We start from the raw sequence: 15,740 nt of genomic DNA, 5'->3' as shown, positions 1-15,740 counted from the left end.
AGCATAATTGGCAACATGGTTGCACTTTTTCCTTCTAAATGGTCATGGTCATTTATTTATAATACTATACAATACAGATTGTTTCAGATAAGCTTTACAGTAAACGGGAAAATAAAAGTATTAATGTTGCATAATTCTTCAATTATGAAACAAATTCAATTTCAGCTGTACGAGCAGCTCTACAAAAGACAATAGTGTCATTTATTCAGCTAAATTTAGTTCATTGTTGATTCGATTTATTTTAATAGCAGTGGCAACGTTGCAAAGTTAATCAGTCATGAAACAAAATCATTTCTCTCTCCAACGCAGCTCTACAGAAGACAATACTGTCATTATTCAGCTCAAGTCAGTTCACTGTTGATTCATTTCAGTAAGACAATAGTGTTATAATCCAAGCCACTTCAGTTCAAGTTTTGTTCTCATCTGATAGTGTCAGTCAAGAGGAACTGATGGCATATCTGAATAATCTTAACAAAACATTGTTTTTTTTAGGGAGGATTCTATCTGTTGTCTCAACCCCCCTAAAACTAATCTCCCATCTGAATGATTGGGCCAGTGCTGCGTCCTCAAGAAAGTTTATTATTTTTTATTTTTTTTAAAGTCTTGTCAGTTTAAACATTCAAGAGATTTGAAGCCATTCAAACTTCAAAAGAGAACTAAATGCGATACTGTTTATCAATTTGAAGTGTACTGCAGAAAGACTGGTATCATTATACCAATGGTACCATGGTACCCAATTAAGCTATTTTGACTCACTATATAGTGGTGCCTAATTTAAAGAGGCACAACTTAGGCAATGGTCTCTTGCTACACATTGTCCCTGAGAGCTAAACCGCCTGAGGATGAAATCCTCAAAACGCCCCTGGCAATAACAGATCATATTAACAGTGTGGAACATCTGTTTGTCCTTTAGGTATCGAAGTCTAAAGCATTTCAACTACAACGTGTGTCAGATGTGTTTTTTCTCGGGAAGGATTACCAAGGACCATCATCTCAGCTATCCCATGGTGGAGTACTGCACCCCTGTGAGCATCTCGATCTCTTTCTGCTTTTATTTCAACAAAAAAAGATAATACGATGGTTGTGTTTTTAAATGGTTCACTGTGGACAAAAAAATTAGGGGTGGTAAAAGGGTGGGTGTTGCACAACCCTGAATTTTCTGACGTTTTTATTTTTATTTTTATTAAAAATATGTATTTATAAATGTGTTTTTATTGTTATTTTCTCATAAAAAAATGTGTGTGTATATATATATATATATATATATATATATATATATATGCATATGGTAACACTATTTTGATGGTCCCTTTTGAACACTCTACTAACTGGGGATATCTAATTTGATTTTATCAATAAATTCCACTAGAAACAAACCTTGTTGTATTATTTTAATTTAATACTGTGAAGCTGCTTTGATACAATCTGTATTGTGAAAAGCGCTATACAAATATACTTGACTTGACTTGACTTGACTTAACTCTACTAACTATAAGTACCTTTGCAACTACAACTTATTCTAACCCTAACCCTACCAGTCTACTAATACTCAACTAATACTCTAATGAGAGTTAGTAGACATGTAGGTGTAACGTTACTTATAGTCTACAGAATGTATTAAAGGCACCATCAAAATAAAGTTAAACCATATATATATATATATATATATATATATATATATATATATATATATATATTTCTTCTGTATGGCCTCCCCTGTCTAGGGTAGAGGAGAAGAAACAGTTGTAAATATAAAAATTAAAGGATTTAAGTTAACTAAACATAAACTATAACTACTGTAAACTTGTATAGTTTCTAAACACAAAATAAAGATGCAAACAAAAGGCATAGAACTAGATAAATTCCTCTGTAACTCAATATAAACAGGAGAAAAAGAGGTACAAAATAAATTGTGGCCATATCCCTACAGCTTCCTTAAATTAATATATAATCACTCCATAAATAATGAAACACAAGAAAATACAACCTGCACTGCACTAAGGGAATACAAGTACAAAAATCCATTAACAATCAGTGCACCAGAACCTCCCCTACAATAATCTCACACAACTTATTACGTGGTACACAAAAACATGGGGAGAAAATGAGCAAATGTCTGAGAGACAGAGGGGAAAACTCCATATATATATATAGATTTGTATATACAGTAGTCAACATTTAAAGTGGATCAAAAAAGTATATCAAAGTTGTCCTAAGACAAGAACGGGTATTGTTCAAAATTCATGTATAACTCTGATGAAAGGTTTTGATCCACTTCAAATGTTGACTACACACACACACATACATATTTATAAATTATTATAAATATATATCTTTTCAAACAATTTTCATAAATATTTTTGTATTCTTATTTTTTATTTTTTTATTTCAGATTTTTCCAAAACCTAAACACACTCCATCCAGACCCTGTCACTGTAATTCTTCATGCACAACAGAGCATTTCCCTACATCCTCTCTGTTACAGACAACCTCTGGAGAAGATGTGCGTGACTTCACCAAGGTGCTGAAAAACAAGTTCCGCTCAAAGAAATACTTCACCAAACACCCTCGCCTCGGCTACCTGCCCGTGCAGACCATCCTCGAGGAAGAGCATTTGGAGACGTGAGTTTTCCTAGTGGAAATATTCAAGGTGCATGAGACCTTATTGAGATCTCCAGATTTTTTTAATCAGTTTATGATTCTTGTTTAAACAGTGTAGCAATATCATCCTTCCTGGTAATTTGACTATGACTAGAAGATGACATTTCTCTGTCTATTGAAGTAAATGACTTCCTGTCATCACTCAGCCTCATGGGAAACATGCTTGTTTTTCTGAGTTCCTGAATTTTATGTGCTATTTTTGTGCTGGAACCAATTAAAGGCCGTTCATGAATGTAATTCCAATGCTGCCTTTTTAACATCAACACACAAAATGCTGCCTCCCTCTCCTGGATGTAAATTTAATTACAAAAGCAATCAGGTGTCTGTTTAGTGTGATCGTGGGGGAAATGAAGAGACAGGACATTTATCATGTTCACGGCAGCCTTTAATAATGAAGTAGCCTAAACCAGCTGTTCACACTGGCTGTTGTAATGTCAGACCACAGACAGTCATACCAGTTTTAAGTTCATTGTTATTATTAGGTGTTCTTATTCATTATATGAGATACCGAGTGACTGTATTTGGGTGTTGTGTCAAATACTGCCACTTTTAAAACTCAAAAATTTGTAATTAAATTTGCTTTCATAATTTATTTTTGAATAATGTATTTTTTTATGGTTTGCAATAATTTTATTGACCCAGACCAAAAGCTTTATATAGCCTATGTATAGAAGATATATATATATAAATATCGTCGGCGGCATCCTTCCGTCTACATGAGGCGATGGTGAGGCGATGGTGTAGCGTCCTTTCTTTTTTTTTTTTCTTTTTTTTTTCTATCTGCACCTTCGCGAGTGGCTGTGGCTATAGAGCCCGATTCTAGAATGGCAATCTCTGCTGGTATTTCTGCAGGTGAAAGACGATGCCCGCTGAGGCAGTTGCTTTTCCTTACTCTTGACTCCCTTTGCGGCAAGGTTTTTATTTCTTTGTTCCTCGGCTTTCTGTACGCCCTTGTCTGACAACAAGCAGCCAGTCGGAGCAGTCTTCTGCCCGGCTCTCCCACGTGCCAGCGTTGATGTCAGACAGCTTCATGTCTTTCTTGCAGATATCTTTGTAGCGCAGTCGTGGACGTCAGGTCAGTCGGGAGCCCTCTGCCAGCTCGCCATATAGTAGGCTAGGTCCTTGGGAATGCGGCCTGGGCTCATTCTCTTAAAGGTTGTATCAGTGATTTCAGGCCCAAACATAAATGATCACATTCATCTAATCTTTCCTAACGATCCGCTAGCTACCCGCCCCATAAGCATGATGCCCCAATCACCGACAGGGGTGGGTGTTGTGAGGTTTAGCGCTCATGCACGGCTGCCTATGACGGCACCCCTGTCGGTGATTGGTTGGAACACTATTTGTTTTGGTTTTGAGTGGTGGTGAAACCAATTGTTTTTGTGTGCAGATCTCAGAGGCTGCCTACAGAGACGCGTTTTTTTTGACGGCATGCTTATGGGGCGGGCAGCTAGCGGATCGTTAGGAAAGATTAGATGAATGTGATCATTTATGTTTGGGCCTGAAATCGCTGATACAACCTTTAACGTGGCTGAGCCAGCGAAGGCGCTTCTCGCTAGTATGGTAGACATGCTTCTAATGCCGGCGCGTTCCAGAACCTCTGTGTTAGGTACTTTGTCCTGCCAGTGGATGCGCAAAATACACCGCAGGCACCTCAAGTGAAAGCTGTTGAGTTTCTTCTAAATAGTTTTTTTTTAATTAATTTTGTATTTCAGTTTAGATATTTTAGTATATCAAGTCAAAGTAAAGGAAAATGAGAAATGTTGCCTTGACAAATTAGTAAAAAATAAGTTTAATAAGTTCTGTTTTTATTTTGATACGGTTTAGTCATTTTTTTAAAATAGTTTTATAGTTTTTTGTTAATTATTATTGTTTGTATTATTATTATTATTATTATTATTGATGCTGCCACCACCATGCTTCACTGTTGAGACTGTATTGGACAGGTGATGAGCAGTGCCTGGTTTTCTCCACACATACCGCTTAGAATTAAGGCCAAAAAGTTCTATCTTGGTCTCATCAGACCAGAGAATCTTATTTATCACCATCTTGGAGTCCTTCAGGTGTGCTTTCATGTGTCTTGCACTGAGGAGAGGCTTCCGTCAGGCCACTCTGCCATAAATCCCCGACTGGTGGATGGCTGCAGTGATGGTTGACTTACTACAACTTTCTCCCATCTCCCGACTGCATCTCTGGAGCTCAGCCACAGTGATCTTTGGGTTCTTCTTTACCTCTCTCACCAAGGCTCTTCTCCCCCGATAGCTCAGTTTGGCCGGACGGCCAGCTCTAGGAAGGGTTCTGGTCGTCCCAAACGTCTTCCATTTAAGGATTATGGAGGCCACTGTGCTCTTAGGAACCTTAAGTGCAGCAGACATTTTTTTGTAACCTTGGCCAGATCTGTGCCTTGCCACAATTCTGTCTCTGAGCTCTTCAGGCAGTTCCTTTGACCTCATGATTCTCATTTGCTCTGACATGCACTGTGAGCTGTAAGGTCTTATATAGACAGGTGTGTGGCTTTCCTAATCAAGTCCAATCAGTATAATCAAACACAGCTGGACTCAAATGAAGGTGTAGAACCATCTCAAGGATGATCAGAAGAAATGGACAGCACCTGAGTTAAATATATGAGTGTCACAGCAAAGGGTCTGAATACTTAGGACCATGTGATATTTCAGTTTTTCTTTTTTAATAAATGGGCAAAAATGTCAACAATTCTGTGTTTTTCTGTCAATGTGGGGTGCTGTGTGTACAATAATGAGAAAAAAAAAAGAACTTAAATGATTTTAGCAAATGGCTGCAATATAACAAAGAGTGAAAAATGTAAGGGGGTCTGAATACTTTCCGTACCCACTGTATATATATATATATTATTATATTATTATATTATATACACACACACACACACACACATATATATATACAATGATCTAAACGTAGTGAAATAATTTTAAACCAATATTTCTTGTGTGATTTATTTTATTTTGAAAATGATCACTATCCCTCAATTAAGGTATCGTTTCCACCACAATCAACAATTTTGCCATTAATAAAGTTCTTTAAAAATTAGCGTATTTGTGTATATTTTCAATATACAGGCAGCATTTGAGATGTTTTGCAAATTGTATTAATTCATTTATTCAAACAAAATTAGATGTATTTATTGTGACGGATATACACTGTTGGACTCTTTTAAGTAGTTCAAGTGTGTTTTGAGGGCGTTTATTTTTTTAAAGTTCACAAAAGTTGAAATGCCAGCGTGTGATTAAACGCTCACCAGGTCTTCTTGTTAACAGCTGATATTTGCTTACTCTGCTGTCTGTGTTTTATTGCAGCCCAGTTGCATTTCTAAGCATATGTCCAGAGGAGTACGAGTGAGTATTTACAGCCTCTCCTCTCATGACCTTGTTTGAATCTCTTCTACTCCTTCATCCACTTCAGAACCATGAAATGACCTCAGGGAATTCAAGCTGTGTATTTGCTCTTAGTATGCCGTGGCCACAATTAAAATGTAGAAATGTTTTTTTATTACATACAAAAACATACATACCACTTTGCAGCTTTACTCAAATGCTGCACTGATTTTGCTGAAACGCTCAAAAGCTTTTCTCATTTCCCCCCCAATTTGTCAGAGTGAGTTTTAGTGGATGCATAAAGTTCAAGCTTAAAAAGGTGTTTATACTATTTTTCTTTTAAATAAATAATATTTTAACTAATGCAATGGCATTCAGACGTTTTAAGTGTGTGTCTGGATTCATGTTGACACACTATAGATGCTGAAAAAGAGTATCCACACAGCAGGAAAGATTTTCTTAATTGGCAACATTGAAAAGGTTTCCATTGCAGTCTGCATCATCTAATGAACAGGCTTTAATATAAAGCACCTCCTTTTCCTCATCCTAAGTGTCAAAGGACTGCTTAAAATGTTGTGCTTTAAGCCGAAATGTTTTGCCTGTTTCCTTAACAAGCTGTTTTGCTGACTGTTTGACAGCCGCAAAGAAAAAAAAAAACAATTCCTCAGATATTTCCCCATTATTTTACAGTTGGATACCTGCATCACAGGGAACTTTCTTTCACACATCTGTCCACTTTCAGGTCGACACAGAGAGATGGAGAATCTAGTGCCATCTTCCCTGTACCAGAAGCTCACCTGTCGACAGGAAAAATGTGAGTCGCACCTGATAGTTTCGCTCATGCGCTCAGCGGTTTATCATTCTGTCACTCACTGTGACACCTGAACTAACAGACTGATGAGTGATCATTTGATTTGACCTCACTGTGACCAGCACAAATAAATCTGTTTCATCCATCAGGACTAATTAAATACAGGGCACATAATGGCAGTGTTTAATCATAGCGATCCTGAGAATAATTATGCAAAATTTGTTCAAGCATTGCCATAGATCTGTGCAGCAGTGTTATTTTAGTATCAGTGATATACTATTAAAGTTTTATTTGTATTTGTTTTTTCTTTATATTCTCTGTTCTGTTTTTGTTGCATGGATGTCAGTTTTATTATTATTTTTTATTATGTCTAAATTGTTTTTTTATTATTAATTTTGTATTTTTAGTATGTAAAAAACTAACTAAATGAAAATGAGAAATGTTTCCTTGACAAATAGCTGAAATAAACTTAGTTTTTAAAAAAATATTTACTGTTTTCATTTTTACAAGTTTTAGTAATTTTTGTCATGTTTATTATTATTTTTTTTAAAATGTCTATAGTTTTTTGTTAATTATTATTTCAGTTTTAGATATTTTAGTACATCAAGTTCAACCGAATGAATATGAGAAATGTTGTCTTGGCAACTAGCTGAAATAAAAGAAGTTTAATGTTTTAATATTTTATTTTATTTTATTTCAGTTAAAGTGTATTTCAAGTAACAAGTTGTTTTATGAATTTAGTTTTGGTTTAGTTAAACTATAATATCCCTGCTTTGCTGTTAATTGCTTAATTACATGGACAGATTTTAAGCAATTATTTGATCGCTGACCTTTTATTAATTTGGCTTTATTATACACAATATTTATTTTAATTTGTTGTCAGTCCCCATGCCACTGATTAATCACCATACAAGTCATTTTTCTGCATAAATGTTTAATAAATAAACATGTTCCCGTAAACTTAATCTCTATAAACTTAAATTACAGAACAATGTGCTAAACCATTTGGCTTTAAGTCAAATTTAAAAATGTGTCTCAATTTATAAAGCTAATCTATTTTTAGGCAATAAAGATTTCTTGGAATCCTTACCCATACATATGATAAATAAAAATATCAAAGCTTTCCTTTGAGAACACAGATAATTAATTACACATAATCTGTGATGAAAAATACAATATTATCCGAAAAATGATCTGTGTCACCATGGTCATCTTTAATGGCAGGAGTGAAGAGCACATTCACACTCAGCTTCACGATGGACCCAGCCACATGTGCTCATCAGAGCACAGCCAACTCGGAGATGATGATGAATGAGCTGGAACGTTCTCTGCAGTCTGGAGGCGGACAGGTACCACTGATGTGTTTCTGATGCCTCTGGTGGCCTGATGCCTTATGAATGCTAGCAAAACAACTTCATCCCCCGGTTTCACAGACAAGATTTAAAGGGATAGTTCACCCAAAAATTTAAAGGGGTCATATAATGGTACATGCACTTTTACAAGTTGATTGTACTGAAATGTGTGTTGGCAGTGCCTGTACACAACCATCATAAAATGATACAAATCCATCCAGTGTTTTTTTTTTAATCTTCTTATATGTTTTCCCTTCTCTCAAATCAAGCCGTTCGATTTTGTGACGTCACAAAATCGACGCCCCTCCCACGATTGTTGATTGACAGCAGCGTTTCAACACAAACCCGCCCTCGCTCGTGAGCGAGCTGTCATCATAGTCCGCGCATCATTGTTGATACGCTGGAGCACTGTCTATGAGCAGAATGGCGTCAAAGCGATTGTGGTGTTCTGTTCTTGGGTGTAATAAGGAACACAGCAGTCTTTTTGATGTTCCTAAATCCTAACCGCTGAAGACGCAGTGGCTGAGTTTTGTTTTTGAAGGGAATATTCCCCACGATCAACAGCAATGCTTTCATGTTTGCGCGAGTCATTTCACCAGACTGCTTTACAAACGAGAACATTGAAAAAGGTATTAGCTCCTGTCTGAGTATGTGTTGTTTATGTGCCTAATGACTCTCATAGTCAAACAGACTGGTTAATTTTTAAACAGATCAGTAAAATGTTAGTGCTTCAGCCCTGACAGTTGTACCTAACAACACTGCATAGATAATGTTACGCATCACGGACAAGCCTACATTTACCGAAAAAAAGCTGTAGCATCAATCTGTCAATGAACTAACGTTCGTACCTCACTACTCTACCCTGCCAGTACATACAAAGATAGATAAAAGTGACATTACGTTAACCAACCATTCAGAAACGTCCTGTTTTCCAACTCTGGTTCAAACTGAGACGGTTGCACAGTGTCCTCAGAGACTCCCGCTGCCATTCTTCAAAATATAATGTTACCCTCAACTGTTGTCAAGGCAACACTCCATGTGTGTTGTTGTGGCAAAACGCCCACAGAACAGAGGGGCGGGGTGAGCAAAGCTCATTATCATTTAAAGACACATGCACTTAAACGGCGTGCTGAAAACAGCTGTTTTTGACCAGGTAAAATTAGTGTTTTCTTACAATACTAATGAGAATTTTTAAAGTATATTACAAACTTTTAATTTAGACCCTAAAGAATCATATTAGCTTGTACAAAAATGGCATTATATGACCCCTTTAAATTATACCATGATTTACTCACCCTTAAGCCATCTAAGTGTACTGTGACTATCTTCTTTCAGATGAACACAGAGTTTTATTAAAAAAATATCCTGGCTCTTCCAAGCTTTATAATGGTAGTGAATGGGGGGTGAGATTCTGAAGCCCCAAAAAATGCATCCATCCATGATAAAAAACAATCCATATGGCTCCAGGAGGTTAATAAAGGCCTTCTGAAGCAAAGCGATAGGTTTTTGTAAGAAAAATATCAATATTTTAAACTTTTTTAGCTATAATAACTATAGCTCCGTACATAGCGTTTTACAGCGAAAGAGTAACCCTTGACATGATGCAATGACGAACACGGAAGCGCAGAGGATAGAGCAAAACAAAACACCGGTCACGAATTAGAAGTCTAAAACGAGAAATTTTAAAGAGAAATGTCGGAGGATTTCGATATAAGAGAAGAGGAGCTTGAGTTTGTTGCACAGCCCTGTTTGTTTAAACCACAAGTGGCGTGGATTTTTGTGTCCACGCCAAGCTACTCCTACATCCTGCGTCATACATCGCGTCAGGGGTTACTCTTGTGGCGCAAGTCGACTTGCACAGTATGCGTATAGTCATCTGCCGGAAGCTAGTTATCATAGCTAATAAAGTTTTAAATGTGGATTTTTTTTCTTACACAGACGCATCGCTTCACTTCAGAAGGCATTTATTAACCCCCTGGATCCGTATGGAGTACTTTAAAGGTGCTCTAAGCGATGTTGGGTGACGTCACTTCTTGTTGACGTTCGAAGTATTGTCAAACAAAACGGAGGCTATAGCTCGACCCTCCCTCCTCTTCATCCCGTCATCTCCCCCTCCCCCTCCACCCCCCTCTCCCTCTCCCCCTCCCCCTCCCTCTCCCTCTCCCTCTCCCCCTCCCTCTCCCTCTCCCCCTCCCTCTCCCTCTCCCTCTCCCTCTCCCCCTCCCTTCCATGCTTTTCCGATGTAAATTCAGGACTTTGCGTGTTCCTTCTCCTTTTCCCTATTCTTTGCTATTTGTTCATCGGAATGTCGTCTCTTTGGTCGTGTGTCGGCCATATCAAATTCAAGAGATTATAATTCTAACGTTAGTTGTTGTCGTTGTCTAGGGCATCTCTCCTTTAGCTAACTTCCCTCTTCATGCTTCTCTCTCCTCCACTCCCCACACCCCCCGCTTCATGTGCACGCGCACTAACCCCCCAACCCCCACCCCCAAATCATTCTTGTTGGTTATTGGCTGGAACACTGTTTGTTATGTTTCGTGGTCCAGGCTGGTCCAGGCTGGGCCAGTTTGTTTTTGTTGCCGTTTGTGGAGCCTGGGCTGTCTACAGAGACCGCATTTTTTTTACAGTGTGTTCAGGGGACAGGCAGCTAGCGGATAGTGAGGAGATGTTTGCTGTATGTGACAAAAAATGTTTCGGCCTAAAAAAACGCGTGACATCGCTTAGAACACCTTTAATGAAGGATGGTTGCATTTTTTGGGGGCTTCAAAAATTCGCTCCCCATTCACTCGCATTATAAAGCTTGGAAGAGCCAGGATATTTTTAAATATATCTACGATTGTATTCATCTGAAAGAAGAAAGTCATATACGCCAAGGATGGCTTGAGGGTGAGTAATTCATGGGATAATTTTCATTTTTGCCTAACCCTTTAAGCCTAGTCCCAGAATAACATGTCTTCACTGAAAGCAACTTGCACTGAAATATTTTAAAATATGTCACTGCCATTGTTTGATATCAAGATGCACACCAGTAATGTTTTTTTTCCCTAGGGCACGTTTATAAAAGCCACTTCAATGTCCTAATTGAACTAAGGCTTAATCCTGGCTTAATCTAAGCCCTGTCTGTGAAACTAGGCCAATATAACCTACTATGGCTGCATCCGAAATAACATACTTCCCTATTATATATTTCACAAAAAGTTTGTGAGTAGTGTGTCCAAATTCACAGTATTCATAAAAAGGACAAAAAGTATTTTTATAAAACATATAAAAATAAATAGTAAACATATTTCCGATGAGATCCTGAAGTGTGCATCCAATTGACACTTTACAACCACATGAGGCCATGGCAGAAGATTTGTGAATAACTGACACTGATAGATCACATGACAAGTACCCGTAAAGTACCCTGAAAAGTACCCGGATGACTTACTACTTCTGGCGAGGTTTTTTTTTTTTTTTTTTTTTTTGATGGACACTTTACTTTCCCATGAGGCCACGGGAGAGAATTTATGAATGGAAGTGAAGCGATGCAACTAATGATGTAGATCACATGATAATGATAACATGGCAGATGTAGTACGTTCCAATTTCATTCATACTACACACATGCTATATAGAACATACCTTTTAACAGTCGCAAAGTTTGAAACCAAATTTAGTACCTATAAGTGATGGTATACAATTTTCATTACGCTGATTGCTGAAGCTTTTACCATGGTAATACGGTATTATCACGATATTGAAATGTTGTACAAAAAAGTGTTATAAAACTACAACAGGTTTAATAGCTTTTTCTTAAAAAAACTAAACATTTAAATACAATAAAACAATACAATAGTAAACATGTTTCAAACAGATTTATGTGCAAAAGAATTATAAAGAACAATAGGTTTAATAACTTTTTACAATAAGGTCTCATTAGTTAATGCATTAACTAACATTAACAATGTGATATATATATATATATTTTTTTTTTACAGAAGTCATTATTCTTTGTCAGCGTTAGTTAAAAAAAAAAAATACAATGGGTCATCTTTATTTCATGTTATCTCAGGTCCATTAAATAATACTGTTACAACTTTTGATTTTAATAATGTAGTATAAAACTTTGAAATTAACATTGACTTTAGAAGTGTTTTTCATTAATGACTAAACTAATGTTAACTAATGGAGCCATATTGTAAAGTGTTACCGAACAATAATAAAGAATCCAAACATTTTCAATCAAAATCTGTTACAAATATTCAGTTAGTTTGTTCTTAGTTTCGTTTTCATGGACTTTTAGTTTAGTCACATGTTCCTTTGTTTGAATTTCCACCACTTCTTTGTCTCTATGGTTCAGTTGTGTATCGTTAATTTGCCTTGTTTGTGTTACTACTTAAGCTCATCCTTTGTTTGGTGTCCGGTCTCGTTTGCGTCAGCATCTGTGAAAGTTGCTTTAATTCTGAGCCTGTTGTGGATTACTGTATGGACTTTTATTTAGAGTCAGTCTCAGACTCAGCTTTATTGTCCCAATTAGGGAAACTATGATCGCAGCAAGGTGCCTTAGCAATATGTCAATGTACATATCAAATAGACTATTGCATCCATAAAATCATACATTATAAAAAATAAAACTGCCCCAAAACACACATTAATATACCATACTCTATTTTTAATTCATACATTATGTATACTAAGTGCCCTCTCCTCCAGGCCTGAACAATTCAGTAGCTTAATGGCCACAGTCACAAATGAATCTTTAGTTCTTTTTGTCCTGCTTGCAGGCACTCTAAAACGACGGCCTGATTGCAATGCCTGGAACTAGTGGATGGTCAACAGTACAAAGAATAACCGGAGCCTTCTTGAAAAATGTCAGAAGGACCAGTCTAATCAATACCAATGTTCTTCCCTGCTACCTTTGTAAAGGCTTCTTGGCCTGTTTTTGTAAGCCAAACTTAGAGTACCATGCTATGACACAATACAAAAGGAAAGGACAGATTCAATAAATTGTTTGTAAAACAGTATCATCATAGAAGGACAAGCTCTAAAAGATTTTAATTTCCTCAAAAAATACAACCTTTGTTGGAACCTTTTACAAACAGTCAGACAATTGGGTTGGAAGCTCAACTTATTGTCAATGATCACCCCCAAGTATTTGTGAGTGTCAACAATTTCAATGTCCAAACCTTTAATTGTTGTCATCAGAGGACTGGGTGGAGTCCTCCTATAATCAGTCGCCATGCCCTTTGTTTTATTAACATTGAGCTGAGAGAAAATCGATCGCACCATGACACAAAGTCCACAGATCCTGTGCCACAGTGCCTCAGATACTGTTTGTGGAGAAGACTCACAATCACGGAATAATCCACGTACTTTATAATATAACCGTTCTCATACTTACTCCGACAATCATTGGTGTACATGATAAACAAAAGAGGCGAAAGACAGCAGCCTTGAGGTGAACCAGTGGAACAATGCTTAAGGTCTGAATGAACACCATTGACTATTACTAAGGACGTTCTAATAGAAAATCCCAAATCCACCCAACAATATTGAGATCCAAGTTAAAAAGAGAAATACGTTTCTCTGCTAACAAATGGGGCTGTATTGTCTTAAAGGCCAAAGAAAAATCATAATAGTAGTCTAGCATGGGTGTTTGGTTTTTCCAAGTGTCAGAACAAACAATTTAAAGTAAGGTAATCTTTAGACTGCTGTAAAATGTCTCCCTTCAACACTTTTTTTTTTTTTTTGCATGTCTAACTATAAAGTATGCTATCAAAACATTAAGTATGTATTGCATCTGGATTGCATTCATACTAAACACGTTCATTTTATAGTAGGCTATATACACTGTAAAAAAAAAAAAGAATAATAATCATTTTACAAGAAAATACTATTTCAGTTTTTTTTTACTTCAACATTTCACAACTAATTCAGTGTTACTTGCCATTTCTTTGTAATTTGTTTGTGAATTTTACTTGCAGTTTCTAAATGAAAATTGTTTCAACACCAAATATTTTTCAGAGTAGAACATACTTTTAATAGTTGCAAAGTAATTACTTATTCAAAAGAAGTACATATTCAGAGAGAATGCGATTTAGGATGCAGTCTGTGTGTCAAATGTTTGCATGCAAAGACTATACTGTTTTTTGTTGTTGTTTTTTAAGTTCAGACTTAAGATTTAATCTAGTATCTACCCTCTTTCCTTTAGGACTGAGGATGTTTTTCTTGACTACACATGAGACTTGGCCTTCAATCAGATGAAAAAGTGGAGGCCTGGGATCTGAAGCTTGAGTTCTTTTTATACGATTTCATCTCACACCCCACACCGAGATGACTGTGTGACAGGACTTTCATCATCGCTGTCTTCTGCTTCTCAAAATGATAAGAGCTGGAGTCGACCGCAGTGCAGATGCATTTGTTTAACCATGAGCTGTTCGTTCGAGGATGACCGTACAGATCAGACCCCACGCCATTCCTCCCACAGAGACTGCCGTCATGCTTTAACGCCACTGATAAAAATGTACACAAACATGACAATCAGTTCTGAGCAATGCGAAGTCTGCTTTGTACCGTGTGGAAGGATTCTCAAAGATTTTTGCTTGCATTCATTATTTTTAATGATATTTCTTTCCTGCTGTGTTTGACTTTGCACTGTTTTTCCACCTTGTTTTCAACAAGAATTAGAAAAAGAACCACCAAGTGGAGTGTCTCTTCCAATTCCATTGATATTGGATACGTAATAGATGTTTCCCATCTTTGTTCTGTAATATGATGACTGAAACAATATGATGTTATACATTTGTTTACTTACATATGATGCTATATTTCTATGCATCTTGTGCGTTTCGGTGTTGCAACAAATCTTTACGATTATATTGGAATTGCACTTGTTTGCTATTGGTCCTGTTGTGAAAATCTTCTGTCACCATTAAACTAAATTGGATTTGACTGGAAAATCTGCGTTGTAATAAATAAATATATTTGTCTCAGACATTCCTTCTGTGTTTTCAATCAGATTTTGATCATTTAAATCATATTTAGGCCTCATTTAATTAAAGGATTTCTAATAAACAGTCTCAAACTCAACTGAATATCAATAATACATGATTATTTAGGGATGTTTTGAACGGGATGATTCTCCTTTTGTTTGATTAGACTGCAGTTGCAATGCTACAAACAGTTTCTAAAACCAGGATGCTATTAAAGCTGCTCCATATCTAAAGATAACATTTAACGTTCTGTTTTGTTTTACTTTTAGGAGACAATAGAAGATTTGTAATGCCTGTATAACGGGCTAATGGTTTGAGGAACCCTCATTCATTATGTAATTGGTAATTACTGCAGCGGCGTGCAGCCTATTACCTAATAGGCAAATTGTAATGCAAAGCAGATGTTGCTAACAAAAAAGATCACTTCTTTCAGGATTAAACAGCTTCAAAAGCTTAAGAGTTTTGTCAAATATATTAATCTTAGAAGATGTAGGCTATAGCCTACATCACATTGCTGCTTCCGAAATGTTACATGCTTCTTTGTTAAGCTAAAGAAGCCTGGTGACGGTTGTGGTTGTATAACCCGTCTGTC

General features: G+C 36.7%; 1 protein-coding gene across 1 annotated transcript in view; it reads left to right on the top strand.

Moving 5' to 3' along the window:
* The window catches only part of LOC311281276 (utrophin-like), a 31,115-nt gene extending 16,632 nt beyond the window's left edge, over positions 1-14,483 (top strand). The window contains exons 11-16 of the mRNA XM_084394106.1: positions 914-1,025; positions 2,486-2,622; positions 5,994-6,032; positions 6,754-6,825; positions 8,047-8,171; positions 14,368-14,483. Of these exons, the coding sequence (XP_084250232.1) occupies positions 914-1,025; positions 2,486-2,622; positions 5,994-6,032; positions 6,754-6,825; positions 8,047-8,137 (451 nt within the window). The 3' untranslated portion in view covers positions 8,138-8,171; positions 14,368-14,483. The remainder of the gene's footprint in view (positions 1-913; positions 1,026-2,485; positions 2,623-5,993; positions 6,033-6,753; positions 6,826-8,046; positions 8,172-14,367) is intronic.
* The last annotated feature ends 1,257 nt before the right edge of the window (positions 14,484-15,740 follow it).

The sequence above is a fragment of the Rutilus rutilus genome (genome assembly GCF_951802725.1).
Source record: "Rutilus rutilus genome assembly, chromosome: 21".
Lineage (NCBI taxonomy): Eukaryota > Metazoa > Chordata > Actinopteri > Cypriniformes > Leuciscidae > Rutilus > Rutilus rutilus.
Note: the sequence above shows the minus strand (reverse complement) of the source record. Positions and strands in the feature narration are given on the sequence as shown.